This window comes from Stegodyphus dumicola, chromosome 2 (assembly GCF_044657685.1).
Source record: "Stegodyphus dumicola isolate Sdum_Otavi_A_Nest chromosome 2, ASM4465768v1".
NCBI lineage: Eukaryota > Metazoa > Arthropoda > Arachnida > Araneae > Eresidae > Stegodyphus > Stegodyphus dumicola.
In genome coordinates, this window is record NC_140769.1 from 64,294,193 (window position 1) to 64,311,199 (window position 17,007).

The 17,007-nt window shown below is 33.0% G+C and overlaps 1 protein-coding gene across 2 annotated transcripts in view; it reads right to left on the reverse strand.

Moving 5' to 3' along the window:
* The window catches only part of LOC118194623 (oxidoreductase NAD-binding domain-containing protein 1-like), a 59,674-nt gene extending 45,165 nt beyond the window's left edge, over nt 1-14,509 (reverse strand). Inside the window, exons 1-2 of one of the 2 annotated variants that reach the window (XM_035365803.2) lie at nt 14,253-14,509; nt 2,082-2,163 (exon numbers count right to left, since the gene is read on the reverse strand). In XM_035365803.2, coding sequence (XP_035221694.1) covers nt 2,082-2,163; nt 14,253-14,338 — 168 coding nt within the window. In that variant the 5' untranslated portion in view covers nt 14,339-14,509. The remainder of the gene's footprint in view (nt 1-2,081; nt 2,164-14,252) is intronic. The other variant, XM_035365802.2, reaches the window with a different exon arrangement.
* Between the last annotated feature and the right edge of the window lie 2,498 nt (nt 14,510-17,007).

Sequence of the window (17,007 nt, forward strand, 5' to 3'; positions counted from 1 at the left end):
AGAGATAAAATAATTTCGCCACTGCCGTGTGATATTCAGGCTAAACTGCAGTCCTTTTCTTTTGGGGGCTGTGAATGACTTACATCTGAAACAGTATCAACCATCTCTCAAAAGTATCACTGAGAAGCTTAGAGCTTCCTTTTATGTTTTTATGTGTGACTTCAATAGATTCTGAAATGGTAGATTCTTCTTTTCATTCAGCAGGATGGAGATCTTTGCAAATGCACATTCTGTTTTAAGAGGATGGCAGAAAACAGAAACAAAAGGGATTTATAATGAATCTGATTCTTTAAAAGTAATATGACTATTGTGAGATACACAGCAAGATCTATGCTGTGATGTTCAAAGTATAGGATTAGAAGAACTCTCAGTGACCAGATCGAATTTGCTATCTGTTAAACATAAGGCGTTTAATCCAATAGAAGTCAACTGCCCTTTCACTCTTCTTCCAAAATTATACTTACAAAAGATCTGGGGGAAAAAATGAGTTCGGATGCTGAACTCCGATATTAAAGAGAAAGTTTTAAGTGGGTGAATAACATACCTTTATTGTCCTTGGTGAAGATTCCTAGACAGGTAACATTAGATGTGCTCTGTTGTCGAACATACACACTTTCACTGATGGCTCGAAAAATTCATATGCAGCCACAGTGTATTTAAAAAGCAAAAATAAGGAGAAAGTAAAAGTGCAGCTTATTCAAGCCAAATCCAAAGTAGCTCCACTGAAGAAATGCACAATCTCCAGATTTGAGTTACTATCCTGTTTCATTGAGGCTAGATTAGCTTTATTTGTGGGGGGGGGGGCTCCCTTTGGATTGGGATTTTGAAAGACTACTATTTGACTGATTCAACATCAGTCCTCTATTGGATTAAAAATAATGAGACTTGGGGAACATTCGTGAAAAACAGGGTTAAAGAAATATGAAAACTGACAAAAACTGAAGCCTGGCACTATGGCTCCCAGGAGCCTTAAATCCAGCAGCCCTCTAGAGGATGTTTTGCCAAGGAATTAACAGAATCCAAATGAGTGGCAGGGACCACATCAGTTGGCAATGGCTGAAGATAAGTGGCCTTGCTCAAATCCAGTTGAAAATGAAAAGGAAATAACAGCTGAAAAAAAAATATGGGTGATGCTGAGACTTAGTATTGTTGAAAATCAAGGATAACAAAAAGCTTTTCCTAAATATTAAAAAAAAATTGTTTCCTTACCTTTTATAATAATTCAGTTACAAGTTTAAAATAATATTAACAAACTCCCCTTTTTATCCCTTTCAGAAAGTATTTGGAAATCAGAAATTAGCAGCAATATTTAATGTATTTCTCTATTAAAAGAAAAAAAGCTCTAATCTGAAACGACCAAACAGAGCATAGACTATGATTTTTGATTTGAAATATGCCTCGGAATCTGAAAATCTTCTCGTATATGAGAAAATTATTTTAGAAAGACTGTAAATAAAAAATAAATAATGTATAATTTTAAAATTAATAATACAATAAAATAAATTTTGATTTTAGTTCTCATAACTGTTAACTGAATTGAAAATTGAAGCATCTTAAAATTTCTTTCTAATGTAATTAGCGAAAACTTCTATGCCATCTGCAAAACTTGTATGCCACATATATGCCTACATTTCATTCAAATTAAAACTGTTTGGGAAAAAGTATAGCATTTGATTCTTAGAATAAAATGTTGTTTAAAAATGTATTCTTTCACATATTTAAGACTCTGAAGTATTGTGAAAAAAGAAAATACACACAATTCTACTTGTGTAATTGCATTGTGTAATTTATAATGTAAGTGCAAAACGTTTATTTTCGATCACGTCAAAAACCTATTAATTTTAATGGCAAGTCACTGAATGTTTTGGTCAACAACAGGAGTTTGTTACTGCTCCAAGGATGTATATGGGAACAACCAGATCAGGCCTCTCCTCCATGACACACCAGAAATGTTTTTAAAATAATTTATGCAATTCTAAATATAACTCCTCAGCTAGCACACATATGCCTTTATCAATTACAAAATAATAGAATTAAATTTAGAATTACTGCAATCAATTATTCTCACAGAAGAATTTTACCTTTTGACGGAACACATTAGGTGCCATTCGGAAATCAGCTCTGGTAGGTTTTTGTTTTACATTCTTACTGAACTGCCTACACCTAAAAGATATGAAAGCACACATACACATGTGTACTCATATACATACATACACGCAGATATATACATACATATAAAGCAGTTTCAATAAGAAAATTATTTAATAGATACCCCAAAAAAGGCTACTTTTCCGTTTTGACGGCGCAAATCTCGCCAAGCAAACTTTGTTGGAGACAACATACAATATGCACATAAAAAATTTTAACAAATGTTAGTTCTAAGAATTTTTTATTTTGAAGGCATAAACATTTTAATATGGTTTATAATTTTGTAAAAAGCCAATAAATTTGTAAAAGACATTAATTTAAGAATTTAGTATGCGATCATGGTTCAACATCCTGATTCGTCGGTTCATATCACGTGATCCCAAGTAATCTCATCTCACGTAAACTACACTACAAAAATAAAATTATCTCAGTAATTATCTACATTAATTTGAAGTTAAATCTTAATTTTGAACACAAGTTTGAAGGCAAGAATTATTGGTACTTTTCCGTTTTGCCGGCGCAAGCGATAAAGTTGCCAATAATGGTACAACCGATGCCAAACGGAATGTTCTCACTGGTAACCTTTTACGCCTCATTTTCAAAACAAGTCGCAGCTTTTTCTTATCAGATTGATTGTTTCTTTCAATACTGGCATATCATTACATAGAATTTTTATCAGATAGTTCAGTTTTATGTCTAAGGCAATTTTCGGCAATTAAGTCAATTAGGATGCAATCACAGCGTTTACCCGAAGCCGAAAATATAGAAAAGGTAATGTCAAGGGTTAAATTCATCAATTCTAATGAGAATGCATTAGCGAAGTAAAGCACTGCAGTTTTACATAATTTGAGTAAGTTATTCATACGAAATTGAAATATTTCTTGCATTTAGACTTGTGTTCCAAATTAAGATTTAACATGAAATTAATGTAGATAATTACCGAGAGCATTAGATTTTCGTAGAGCAGTTTACGTGACATGAGATCGCTTGGGGTCACGTGATATGAACCGGCGAATCAGGATGTTGAACCATGAAAGCATAGTAAATTCTTAAATTAATGTCTTTTTACAAATTTGTTGTCTTTATTTATTGGCTTTCTATAAAATTTTAAGCGATATTAAAATGTTTATGCCTTCTTTTTTAAAAAGAATTCTTAGAACTAACATATTTTTAAAGATGTTTTATGTGTATACTGTATGTTGTCGCCAATAGTGTCTGCTTGGCGAGATTTGCGTCGGCGAAACGGAAAAGTACCGAATTATTTCAATTTGTACGAATAGCTTACTGAGAAATTATGTAAAACCATAGTGCTTTACTTCGCTAGTGCATTCCCATTAGAATTGATGAATTTAATTTTTTTTATTTTTGCCTTTTCTATATTTTCGTCTGTGGATGAGCGGTGTGATTGCATCCTAATTAACCGCAAATGGTCTTAAGGCATAAAATTTAATTATCTTTGTAAATATTCTATGTAATTGTATGAAAGTATTGAAAAAACAATCAATCTGGTAAGAAATGGCTGCCACTTGTTTTGACAATGAGGTGTAAAAGGTTACCAGTGAAGATATTCCATTTGGCATCAGTTGTACCCATTAATGGTGACTTTATCATTTGCGCCGGCAAAACAGAAAAGTACCAAAAAAGTTCTCGGCTCATAACATAACAGATGTGATTAAAAAAAATACCCTGAACTTTGATTGCATGTTCTACTGGAAAGTGAATATTCAGTGCGAATAGTATCAATCTTAAATCAAAATCTATTATCAATCTTAGTAACACAAAGCATAAATCTTAGCAGTCTCAGATCTAGCGGGGGGCAAGTTGGGATTCCTACCTGGGTGGCTACTCTTGTGGGCGGCAAATTCAAATACAGTCAAAAGTCGTTAATCCGGACTCGTCGGGACTTCGGCGATTCCGGATAATCGATTTTTCCGGATTATAGACCATCAGTTTAAATCTCGTAAGATGGCATGCAGAAATTCTAAAATTAAAAATATGAAACCGTAATTTATGAAATAAAGAACAATTATGATCTAAAGAGTATCAAAATTTACAAAAAAAAAAAAAAAAAGCTTAATATTTATTTGTTTACTCTATTAAATATTTCTTTCAATGTAAGTTGTTTAAGTTGCTTCGTTTTATGTGATAATACTTTCTCTTTAATTCTATAAACAGACATAATTTCTTGTTCAGTCACAAAGTTCCGCTGTTCAAGTCCCGTAATTACTGTGCCGAGAATACCGACTAACTTGTCAATCGAAATTTTTTCGTTTTCACTAACCTCTCTGTCACCTTCTTCATGTCTTTATCCATTTTGTGCAGCAATTCCACTTTTTGTTTGACGGACATCGAAACATACTTTCCTTTTGTAGATTCTTTAGGAGCTCCAGCATCGGAAATTCTATTTGACATAATCGAAAGTTCAAGTTTACTTTTATAAAATTGTTCTTACAGTCTGCAAAAAATAATAAGCGCATCCAATTCGAAGATTAAGGAACAACGTAATCATCAACATTAACTGAAATAGATAATTAGATAATTTTAGCTTATACTGTCCGTTATACATTAAACGCGCACGCGAAAACGTATTCTGCGCTTGTGCACACGCATATGCGCAGTCGTAAAAGTCTTACGAGCACGCGTAAATGCCTTGTGTCAACGGGGCGCATGCGCAGAAAGTTTTTAGCTTTGAGGTCCGGATTATAGATCATTCTGGATTATGGGTGTCCGAATTAACGACTTTTGACTGTATAAAGTTGGATCGTATTTGGTATGTTGTTTGCTAAAACAACTCTCTAATTTTAGTACAATGTTGATAGCTTTAAGGCCAAGTTTAAAAACCTCTTTTAAGAAGATTTATAATTAAATACTAGGAACCCTTTTAAAGGAACATGAATTAAAACAAAGTACAGCCGATTGCAACTATAAATATAAGATCAGAAGGAGGCCAATAGAAGGACTCCAGGCGTCATGTTAGAATCAGACTGACCCTATCAGTAACGTCTTAAGTCCCTCTATTGTTTCCTGCCCGGGCGGGGTGTTTTCAAATGAGAAATAAAACGATAGCTTGTTGAAGAAATCGCCTGGCTTCCATAGCAATGTTTGCTGGGAAATGGAGAAGCATTATAACTATTTTCTAAAAGATAACCTCAGAAAATTAACCTTGGGCATTCCTGGACAAATGAAATAATTCAAATTAATATTCATCGGGTATATACAAGACACTGCCATTATGTCTTCAAGATGAAGCAAGGCATTTAGATTGTTTTGCAGCCAGTCGGCAACTTAGGCTCGTTTTTGATTTGTTTCAGAACAGTGGATCGTAGATTTTAAAGCTAGATTTATTTTTTTTTATGGTTTCATTTTAGTTTTCAGGTCTCTTCTGTACTCTTTTTTCCTTTTTTTTAGATATGCTTGCTTTTAATAGCCCACACTATATTTAGCGAGACACGACCATTTATTTAGGACTGTTTAGTGTAATTACGTCAATTCTTAGTTATTCTTATTAAGGCAATTCCTAGTGAATTTCATTTAGATTAAAAGAAAACATCTGCGGTGCCGAGGGGGAAAAAGCAGAATATAGAAAACGAGCCAAAGATAAGGACAAACAGAGAAAACAAATTTCAGCTAAGATGAAGAAATAACTCCACGGAAGAAGTAAACTGTAAGACCCTGCCGCAATTCCGGTTATGCTGAGATTCTAGAGAGTATTAATATTTCTTGCAATTTGCATGATCAAACATGACTCCATATATCATCCCCAAACAATCTACAAGTCAGCATTTGAAAGAACAACCTTCTTCATCGACATCAAACGAATAGCTGGAGGACATGAAACCATGATATAAAGATCTCCTCATTTAGATGGGGGTGGGCAGCAGAAAGACGAAAAACTAAAAATTTTTGATTTCTTGGGCCCATGCAGTTGGCTGGTCATAGAAAAAAATGTACGATCACCAACAATCTTTCTGAAGCAGTCAATCAGTATTATTAGCCAGTAAACATCCAGAAAACGTAAACCGCAGTCCCATTGAAAGTGATGGCAGATATTTGACATGTGATACAGAACATTAGTAAATAATGAAAAGCTTAGAAGATCTTGGTTTACATATTCTAAAGACAAGAATGTAATTTTTTGTACACCTTGCAAGATTTATCAGAAACATGGTGCTGCCGCTTCACCATATTAAAGGAGTCATTAATTGGAAAAAAGTTTTAGCAAGATTAACTGAGCATGAAGCATTTGGAATCCACAAAGGTGCATGATTAAGTGAAGAATTCCAGTACAACAAATGAAATCATGCCAAGGCATCGATCATGACACTGAGCAACTCATTCATACAGAGAAAGAAAAATGGAGAGAAATTCTATATAGTCATGGATGCAGGACTGTATCTTTCAACAAACTGTCATTCTTTTCTTGGCTCTCATGAAATCCCAAGTAGCCTGCTCACAAAGTGTCCTCGACCTAGCCAAGGAACTTTTCTGAATTTAATCTCTCCACTTGCCAAACATAATTCAACTCTTAGGTACCAGTCAAAGCACCTAACAAAGGAAAAGGAATCATAGTTATCAAAGATAATTCAAATAAGTTATTAACTTAAAGGCAAAACAGTCTGAAGTAGCATTTTAAACGATATTAAAGAAGCCAAATACTACACAATAATGCTCGACTGCACTCCATATGTGTCTCGTACAGAAAAAAAAAAAAAAAAAAAAAAAAAAAAAAAGAACCAGGTGATTCAATACGTAAAAACACATGCTGTGTGACATAAAGGAAAATTTAATTGATTTCATAGAAGTTGGTGGAAAGACAGGAGAATATATTTCTGAACGCATTGTAGAAAATTAGTGTCTTAATTGACACTTGATAGTTTAGATATTGGACAATGTCGATGTCAGTTTTACGACAATGGGCCTAATAAGGATGGCATTTCTAAATCAGCACAAGCTAGGATTACAGAAATGAATAAGCTGGAGGAATTTGTGCCATGTTTGGCTTGCTCCTCGTATCTTGTCAGTGTGCATTTTGCTTCTTCGTGCACGGAAGCAGTTAATCTGTTTGGAATTACTCAGAAAATACTTCGCCTTTTTTTGTCAGATGAACTACTCGATGGTGTATTATGAAACAATGTACAAAATACAATTTTAAAGAAGCAGCTAGACGAAATGGTCGGAAAAATATGTGGCTGTGAAAGTCCTTCTAATAAATTTACTGGAAATATAAAAGATTTAAAAGAAATTAAAGCTATTTCTCTCAATGCGAAATCAAAGCACAAGGTAGGATATCTCGTACATGCTGTGAGAATTTTTGAATTTACTATCTACCTGGAAATTTGAGCTAATATTTTTCCAGAATTCAATCGAGTAAATATAGATATTCAAAAGGAATTCCTCTTCCGCATTCTGTATAGTTAATGAAAGAACTGACCAAAACTGAGGATTTATAAAAAATGAGAGAAAAACCCTGTGGAATATTTTATACAAGTGTCTAAAACAGTAGCCAAAAAACTTGCAGTTGAGTCTATTCAGACAAAGAAAAAATCTTTTGCAAAAGCTAAAACTGTCGCCCTAACCCATCATCCTTTAAGTTTCTCTAACAGATGTTAATTTGTTTAATAAATACAAAAATAGATAGGGTTTGAGGTAAAAAACCTAAGCTCCATTTTATACTAAATTCTTTGCATGCCTTTTTTTTTTTTTTTTTGGTTATAAAGGAAAAATACGTACCAAAGTTACATAATTACGTAACTAGAAGAATCGCCTTTCAGTTAAGCTTACTTTCAGATTCAATCCTAATCTCATTCTGAGTACTTCTAACCCTCCAGTCCTCGCCACCATTCGTTCTTCCGCTCTAGGGGAAACAAGCATCTCCTAAGTTTCTCACTACTCTATGTTATTGCATACTGATTAAATTAGGTTAGGTTTATAACAAAGACAGGAAAGCTATCTGCTTTCCTGTCCTTTAAAGGAAACTGGCTCATATTCACGTTACACATGAGGAAATCCACGAAAACAAACCATGCAGTTAGCCCGGTCTCCTGGATTTGAACCCAGGCAAGGTCGAACTACCAGTATTCATCGGTCTTAATCACTCGGCCACTGCTGAGAACATTTGTTTGATTATTTACTAGGTGTTTCGCCATTAGGCATTGCATGGAAAAGGGGGAATGCCCCATGGAAACATTGTTTAAGGGAAACTGGTTCGTATCTGCAAGAGGAAGGTGCTTTCGTAGAGGAACTTTTTAAAGGAAACTGTCTCGTATTCATGATTCACATGAGGAAATCCACGAAAACAAAGCATGAAGCCAGTCCGTTCGCCTGGGTTTGAACCCAAGAAAGGTCGAACTACCAGTATTCAGCGCTCTTAATCACTCGGCCACTGCTGAGGACATTTGTCTTATTATTTACTATGTATTTCGCCATTAGGCACTGCATGAGAAAGGAGGAATGCCCAGTGGAAAAAATTTGAAAGAGAAACTAGCTCGTATCTATGTTACACACGGGGAAAATCACGGAAATGCTAATACAAACAGCACATTCACATATACTTGACCCTAGTACCGAGCTACTAGTGCTCAGTAGCTTTTATTGCTCAGCCACTAATGGGAAAATTGCCAAGAAATGCCTGTTGCCGAAAGGAAATATTCGAAAAAGATTATACAGAATATGGGTTATTACTGAGAGCATTCGTGCCTCCTGTCTTGTTTTCATACTTCCTATTTCATAAGTAATTTTGATTCTTACCTGCCTTAATGCTATTAAAATATCACAGAATTAGTAACGAAAATTAAAATTTTACTTTGTAAGCCTTTTTTTCTGCAAATAAGTACATTGAATCGTCATAATTTGATCTGCGGTTTGATTTTTCGGTTGCCAGAATCGCGAGACTTGATAAATCCTTCTGTCTCACCGATGATCGTAGATATTTTTAAATATATTTTAATTTGCTGAAACTTCGATCTGAACAGCTTGACATGTTCGTTGCTCTCAAACAGTTCATCAGATTGCTTTGTGCTTTTATGTAACTAATTATGTAACTTTGGTACGTATTTTTCCTTAATAACAAAAACAAAAACAAAAACAAAAAAACAAAAAAAAAAAAAAAAAAAAGGCACGTAAAGAATTTAGTATAAAATGGAGCTTAGGTTTTTACCTCAAACCATATCTATTTTTGTATTTATTAAACAAATTAAAATCTGTTAGAGAAACTTAAGGATGATGGGTTAGGGCAGCAGTTTTAGCTTTTGCCCCACATCAGAAAAATCAAAGATCCGGCGCTGAATCTTAGTAACACATTATGTGATAAATATCAGTTTATTCAATGCAATTAGTTATTAGTTTATTCAACACAACTAGTTAATTGGTAAGTTAAAAATCAAAGAATAAATATTTTAAAGTGTGCCATAAATCATGGATTGCTGGCAATGTATTAATATGGGGGGAAAAAAAAAACTCAAATTCACACACTTTTCATGAGGGGAAAAATATGACAATTAAGATCCGATATAAAAAAGTGTCTATATTATGTTTTTTAATCTTGCGAGAATTATAAAAGCTTAGTTTATACCCAGGAACATTGCACTGAACTCTAAATATGGGCTTATAACAGCATTTCTGAAACAATGCACATAGACAATGACCTGAGAAATAGGCAAATGGTTTCATCTTACATTATGACAATGCAATGTATCATGATCACTTCTTAAGTGGCACAGCTCAGAAGGAGCAAACGAAAATATCTGTCCCTCCCTGAAGCATTAAGAGGATGCTAAATTGAGGCCATGAAATTTTAGAATTAAATGTTTTCCATTGTTGGCACACAGGAGATGGTAAAAACACCTTCATTTGTCCCCAGGCACTTAAAAACCCAGCTATAGCTCTCACGTCCAGTATGGAAATTTCTATCAAATACATAAGAATATCCTTTTATTTACTTTTATTCAGTGAATCTAGCATTCCATGACATCTAGTTTCCTTCAAGCTAAATGATCATGAAAGATAAATGTTTTGCATTAAATGAAGGGGGTTGAGGATGCTGCAACTAAAGACACTTGGGTAAAAGTACATTTACGAGTACCCCTTGGAAAAAATTGGCAATTTTTGGCAGTACATGGATAATGAGTTAGTGCAATTCTCTGACTTGTTATTTTGGCTTTGTGTAAAGGCGATTTTAGCGCCAAAATCGCCCCTACACAAAGAAAAATAACAAGTCAAAGAATTACACAAACTTGATATCCATGTACACATTGATCTATTTTCACTTAAAAAAAGGTCACAGAATTGCACAAACTAGACATTGGCGCCCTCCCTTGACTTTATCCATTTACACGTCAAATTATTTTGACTTAAAAAAAATTAGAGAATTGCAGAAACTTAGTACAGTCAAAAGTCGTTAATCCGGACTCGTCGGGACTTCGGCGATTCCGGATAATCGATTTTTCCGGATTATAGACCATCAGTTTAAATCTCGTAAGATGGCATGCAGAAATTCTAAAATTAAAAATATGAAACCGTAATTTATGAAATAAAGAACAATTATCATCTAAAGGGTACCAAAATTTAGAAAAAAAAAAAAAAAAAAAAAGCTTAGTATTTATTTGTTTACTTTATTAAACATTTCTTTCAATGTAAGTTGTTTTAAGTTTCTTCGTTTTATGCAATAATACTTTCTCTTTAATTCTATAAACAGACATAATTTCTTGTTCAGTTACAAAGTTCCGCTGTTCAAGTCCCGTAATTGCTGTGCCGAGAATACCGACTAATTTGTCAATTGAAATTTTTTCGTTTTCACTAACATCTCTGTCCCCTTCTTCATGTCTTTATCCATTTTTTGCAGCAATTCCACTTTTTGTTTGATGGACATCGAAACATACTTTCATTTTGTAGATCCTTTGGGAGATCCAGCATCGGAAATTCTATTTGACATAATCGAAAGTTCAAGTTTACTTTTATAAAATTGCTCTTACAGTCTGCAAAAAATAATAAGCCTGATCCAATTCGAAGATTAAGGAACAACGCAATCATCAACATTAACTGAAATAGATAATTTTAGCTTATACCGTCCGTTATACATTAAACGCGCAGGCGAAAACGTATTCTGCGCTTGTTCACACGCATATGAGCAGTCGTAAAGGTCTTATGCGCACGCGTAAAATGCCTGTGTGCATGTGTCAATGCGGCACATGCACAGAAAGTTTTTAGCTTTGAGGTCCGGATTATAGATGTCCGAATTAACGACTTTTGACTGTATTGCGCACTCCCTTTGTCCATGTACAACTCGATATATGTTCACTTAAAAAAGTCAAAGAAGCAACTAACTCTACAGTAAAGGCAAGCAAAAAATACATTATCTCAATAAACTATATTTTGAACTAAACAATAAAATAACATAAAAAAGGAAAAACCTCTTATGCATCTAAGGACTACACAAAGCAAATATACAATTACCTTATTTCGAAATTTCTTCGTTTTCAGTCTGTGGCACACAAAATTCCTTAACAGCATCCGAAAAATTCCTAAAATTATCTGAACTCGAATCTGTATATCGGCATCACCACATAAATTTACAAAAATTAGAGTCAAAACTATTATTCGCAATTTTGGACTGTCCAGAAAATGGCTTCTAAGTAAACCTTCACTTACACAACAGTCAATTAATGCTCTTTTTCCCTTTCATTCCAAATCGTACAGAAACTTCAAATTAATCTTACTACATTCAGCCATTCTACTGTCTAAAAAACAAAACAAGCAATGTACTTCCTACCCAACCCTCACCACAAAGCCCTTACAAAACATCCTATAATTAAAAATTTACTGCAATCATGCAACCGATTATGTCATAATAGGGTTTCCATAACATTCAACTACTCAGGTTACCATAAATGAAACAACAACTTCGCGAGAATACAAGGAGTACCCTTTAGTCTTCTCTAATTGACACTCGTGAAAGAAGTATATTTCAGGAAGGATCAGTGATGTCTTTCCCCTCCCCAATAACATGTCTTTTCTTTTTTTCTAATTTAGATATTTACCATATTTTTATTACATTTTATAATGGTTGCAACATAAAAACATTTATTAATTACCTTTACACACTCAAGAGGTTTCTTTTGTGTGGCAGAAATTAATACTAGAACAGTTTTAAACAAGGTCATAAGTTGTATATCACACAAAACAGACACATTCCTCTTTCTGTTATTGATAAGTTTTAAAAAGTTGTTCTTCTTAAACTTTCTTCCATTAAAAATGATCATGATAATTTAATAATTATACTCTCCTTTTATCAATTAAAACATTGTGTGAATGCCCCATGACTTCAACCTAGAAGTTATTTCCCTTCTTATTAATAAAATTACCTCTTCAGTTTCTGAAGATCTTACTTCAGATTGCAATACTTAAGATATTATTTTTTGTCACTGTGATTTAATATTACATTAATCGAATGTTAAAAGAGTGCAAGAACATAAGTCTTATGTCAGAAAGAGGAATAAATTTCCTATAAATAATCACTGTAGGTTCCTTGACCATTCTTTCAGTTTTAGTATTATGAAACTTATCTCTAAGATTTATTGAAAGATGAATTCAACTTTACTGTAGACTTCCACATTCCACCAAACTTGTCAATTTTAGCTGATAATTTTAATTCCAATCCTGTTTTTGTTAAGAGAAGATTTTAAAAGTCATGTCTTGTAATTTTTGTTCCCTTTGAATCCTATTTAACTTAAGATTATATCATTATTGCTTCCTTTTTTCTTATTTATTTTATTTCCATAAGTTTTATGATTATTTCTAATCAGAATATTTTTACTCCATGACAAAATAATCTCGTGCCAGCCTTCCTCAAAATGCATGATGTTTTTTCCCAGTATCCAAAGATGAATTTTGTCTCGTTTTTAGTATGTCGGTTAACATACTGAAAACTAGGCAATTGTTTCTCTGAATATCATACTAAATCATTAGTTATTGGTACATAATAATCACTTCAGTAAATTTTATACAACTTAAATCCCAGATGCAACATGATTATACATAAAATACCCCATCCATAATTCATTATGTGCACCTTTGCATCATAAGTGCACCTTTGCATCTTAACTTTAATTACAATTAAGCTCTGAAAAGAGAATAACATACACTAAATCAAAGACATCTATATGATGATCAAAGCCAGTGCCGGGCAGCAAAACTTAGGAGCAGCAGAGATTGCTCAAACAGCAAGCAGTCTAGTGTTAGTTCTGAAGACTGAAAGTAATGCTGTAAAAGTGAGTGCCTTGGTACCTATTCTGCTTTTCTAAGGCACAACTTTTAACCCTTTCTTTCTTCACTAGATGGTGCCACAAGTCAACCATTCATAAACACAATATTATACACTATATTTTTAATAAAATTTAATAGATAGAAAATGTTCATTACGTTCTTCCTGCTGTTTATTAATACTGTTCAGTATTCTACTATTTTTGCAATGTTGGGATGTATACATCTAACCAAACACCTTTCACTAAACAATAATGTTGCTTAGCTGTATCTTAACATGGAAAGATCTCACTGAATGAAGAGGTGATTTACATATCCTTCTACATTCCGATAATAAAATGCATTTTATGATAAAAGTATTAGGATGAATGGCTACAGTTCCTTTATTTAACATTTTTCTACTGACAAAGCATTATGGAAAGGGCTCCATAATTTTCATTAGATGAATAAACTCGGCCCAAAATGAAACTGCTTAAAAATACTGATCTAATTGCGCAGCAATCAGGACAATAGATTTAATATTACTCAAAAATGCCTTTGTGTAATAAACACGCGCACTAAATAAATAAAAAGACTTCATATTAAAATTTACATTAATTTTACTAAATCTGTATAATAAAATAAATAACGCAGTCCTTTCTGCATAATAAAATAGTTAACGCATCTGCTCTATACGTAAACCTCTAACCTAATAAAATAGATATTGCTTTTCAAGACAGAGCACAGCAAATGCTAAATCAAGAAAACAATATATTTAACAGCGATAGTATTTTTTGGGATTAATTTTTTTAAGATTATATATAAATATAAGAATTTTATGAGCAGGAATAAATCAAATGCATTCCTACCTGAAAAATGGGAAATTCAAAGAAAATTTATTTAAATGAAAATAGGAAGCTAATTTTAGTTCGATAACTTTTTTAGTTATCATCATATCTACAGCAGTTTATTTTATCAATCAGTGTTATTTATCACAGAACGTCTCCACTGAACTCAGATAGAACTTGAGCTAATTTTTTATCACAGTATTTGAACACAAGTTCTTCAGCTTATGCATTTTAATTCAGCAGAAATCGCCATGTTTATTGATACCGACACTAAACGATGGTTACAGTTTAGTCGGTGTTATTGGGACATCGCTGGAAAAAGCGCGTTTGCGCAACTTATATTAGTATATAAGTTAAACAAACATAACAATATTATTTGCTATATGGGAAATGCAAAATCAAGCTGAAACAGCATAAACATAGATGAAGTAGATTATATATCAAAAGACTGCATTCTTGCGATGAGGATTTGAAAATTATTTGCAAAGTATATAAATGCGCTAACAATAGAATAATAAAATGCGTTGAGAGTAACAATATGGGTTGAAGTAAGGTACAACAAAGTTCTATTCCCGCTTAGTCGGGAGCAAAGTCTATTTCTTTCAAGTTATATGAAAGATGAATACATAATAAATGAAAATGCAAAATTATGTATAAAATTCAAAACAAAGTCCTAATGCCTTGCCAGTTGAATCACAGACTTTAGTCTAATATATCTTGCTTTGAGGAGATTTATTAACTATGAGCAGGGAGAAAAACGAGGATACTGCACTTTTGGCCTGCATTGGCGTGCAAGCATTGTGAAAAGTGCTATCATTATAAACAATCCGATAGTTCTAACAATAAAATATGTAAATTATTTTAGATATTGTGTAGCATCTGATTTCGAGACTATCAGTACTCTTATACCCGAGAACCTCTGTGAGTGAGAGTAGAGTAGAATGTAATGTAACTGCGTAACCAGAGCATCGCTGCTGTCTTATGAGTTAGTTAGAAATAAATGTTTGTGCCTTGAACTAGTCTGTTTTGGTTGCGTCATTCACTTCACTGAACCCACACCGCTAGACACAACAAGTTGACGACTAAACTGTGGTCGCCGCTTTTTCGGATGGCCAAGAGTCTCCTTTTCCCCATCGATGACGACTAGCTGATAGCTTTGCACTTTGTAATCCATTACGAAGTCTCGATACTTTGTTTACGTTTTAGGGGGAATTGTGGAAAATTTTGCGGAACGGAAAAGGGCCTTCACCTTCATATTTTATTTCATTTATTTATTTTTTTGCGGTATACGAGACTGGGCGCAATGCGAATAAATCTGTATGATACACAGAAACTTGCTCATATTGCTGATACAATGATCAAGAGTATTGATATGTTTAGTTCATTTCTGTTGTTAAAATAAAAAACCGCAATTGTGCATGTAATGAGTGTAAACAATAATGAAAATTTAGATATGTCTGTATTGTTGACTAAGTAGTAATAATGCCTGATTGTAAAATATATATTAGACTACTGATTGTATATGTACGATTTAAAGTAATAATTACGTAGGGTAGAACACAGCAAAAGAATCACTGAATTTTTATTTATTTGAATGACCCATAATTTTTGTTTTGTTCATAGGGATATATCTTTTTTAGGTGATATATCTATTTTAATATATTGTGTACTTAATTGTGTGTGCATATATATACGAATAAACGGGCCTTAAAACTTGGGTTGATTTAGTAAAAAAATTGTGTGTTATTATAAACATTATAATACTATACCACACAAGCACTTTCTTATATATGTAATGTAATCTTAGAGAAATACCAACTGAATACTTCTTTGAATATCTATAATATTCTCTGACTGTGTTATTTCATATACAATGATCAAGCAAAGACAGCGTTAAAATTTTGCTCCGAACAGCTGAGATGCTTAAATTTTGTACTAAACAGCACAAACTTATGTCTGGAGGAAAGAAATTTATAAATTTTGTTTTGTCTACGATTTTCGTTTCTCTACATCGAAAAATTATACTGGGGTGGGGGCACCACTTCACTTAACATTTGATTTCAAGTGGCATCTGATGTTTTATGTCAATAAAAATATGACAGTTCATCCTAATTTTAATCTCTTCTTTATTGTTAGCTTTTAAGAAATTTGCTTCTTATTTGCATTTTGTTCTCTTTCTGTCAGTAGATGATATTAAGGATTTGGTTTTTATTATTTAACCATACTCTCCAATTTCTTTCTGTTGCTTCTCATGTAGGCACATGTTTCTTTTTCATTCTTGCAGCAGATATTAAGATGTGTAGTGCTTCAAGTGAACTAATATTTTGTGGATTTTTGTTTGCTATTGATTTCTTTTTAAATTATAATCCTGCTTAGTGTTAAGATTTATGCGCTGTTTATGTCTGGTAATTAATAATAAAAAAAACTATGTATTTTCATCATTTTGTGTACATTTTAACCATACAATTATTTTTGTATGCGAATAAATTTGTATTTATTGACTTTTCTTTACACCCAATTATCCCTAAAGTATATATGCTATGCTGAATGCATTATTTCAGATTCAAAATGTATACACAGAGAGATGCATATCACACTATGATGATAACAAAAGTGGTAATTTAATAACATTGACATCAAATATCACCTAAGACAACCACTTCCATAGAAAATTTTTTGTAGCAGCTGTGTCTGACTGTCTTACAGAAGTGTTTTGTGATTTAGAATTAACTCGCTGTAATACTGATGCAATTTAAGGTTACTAATATGTGCATTC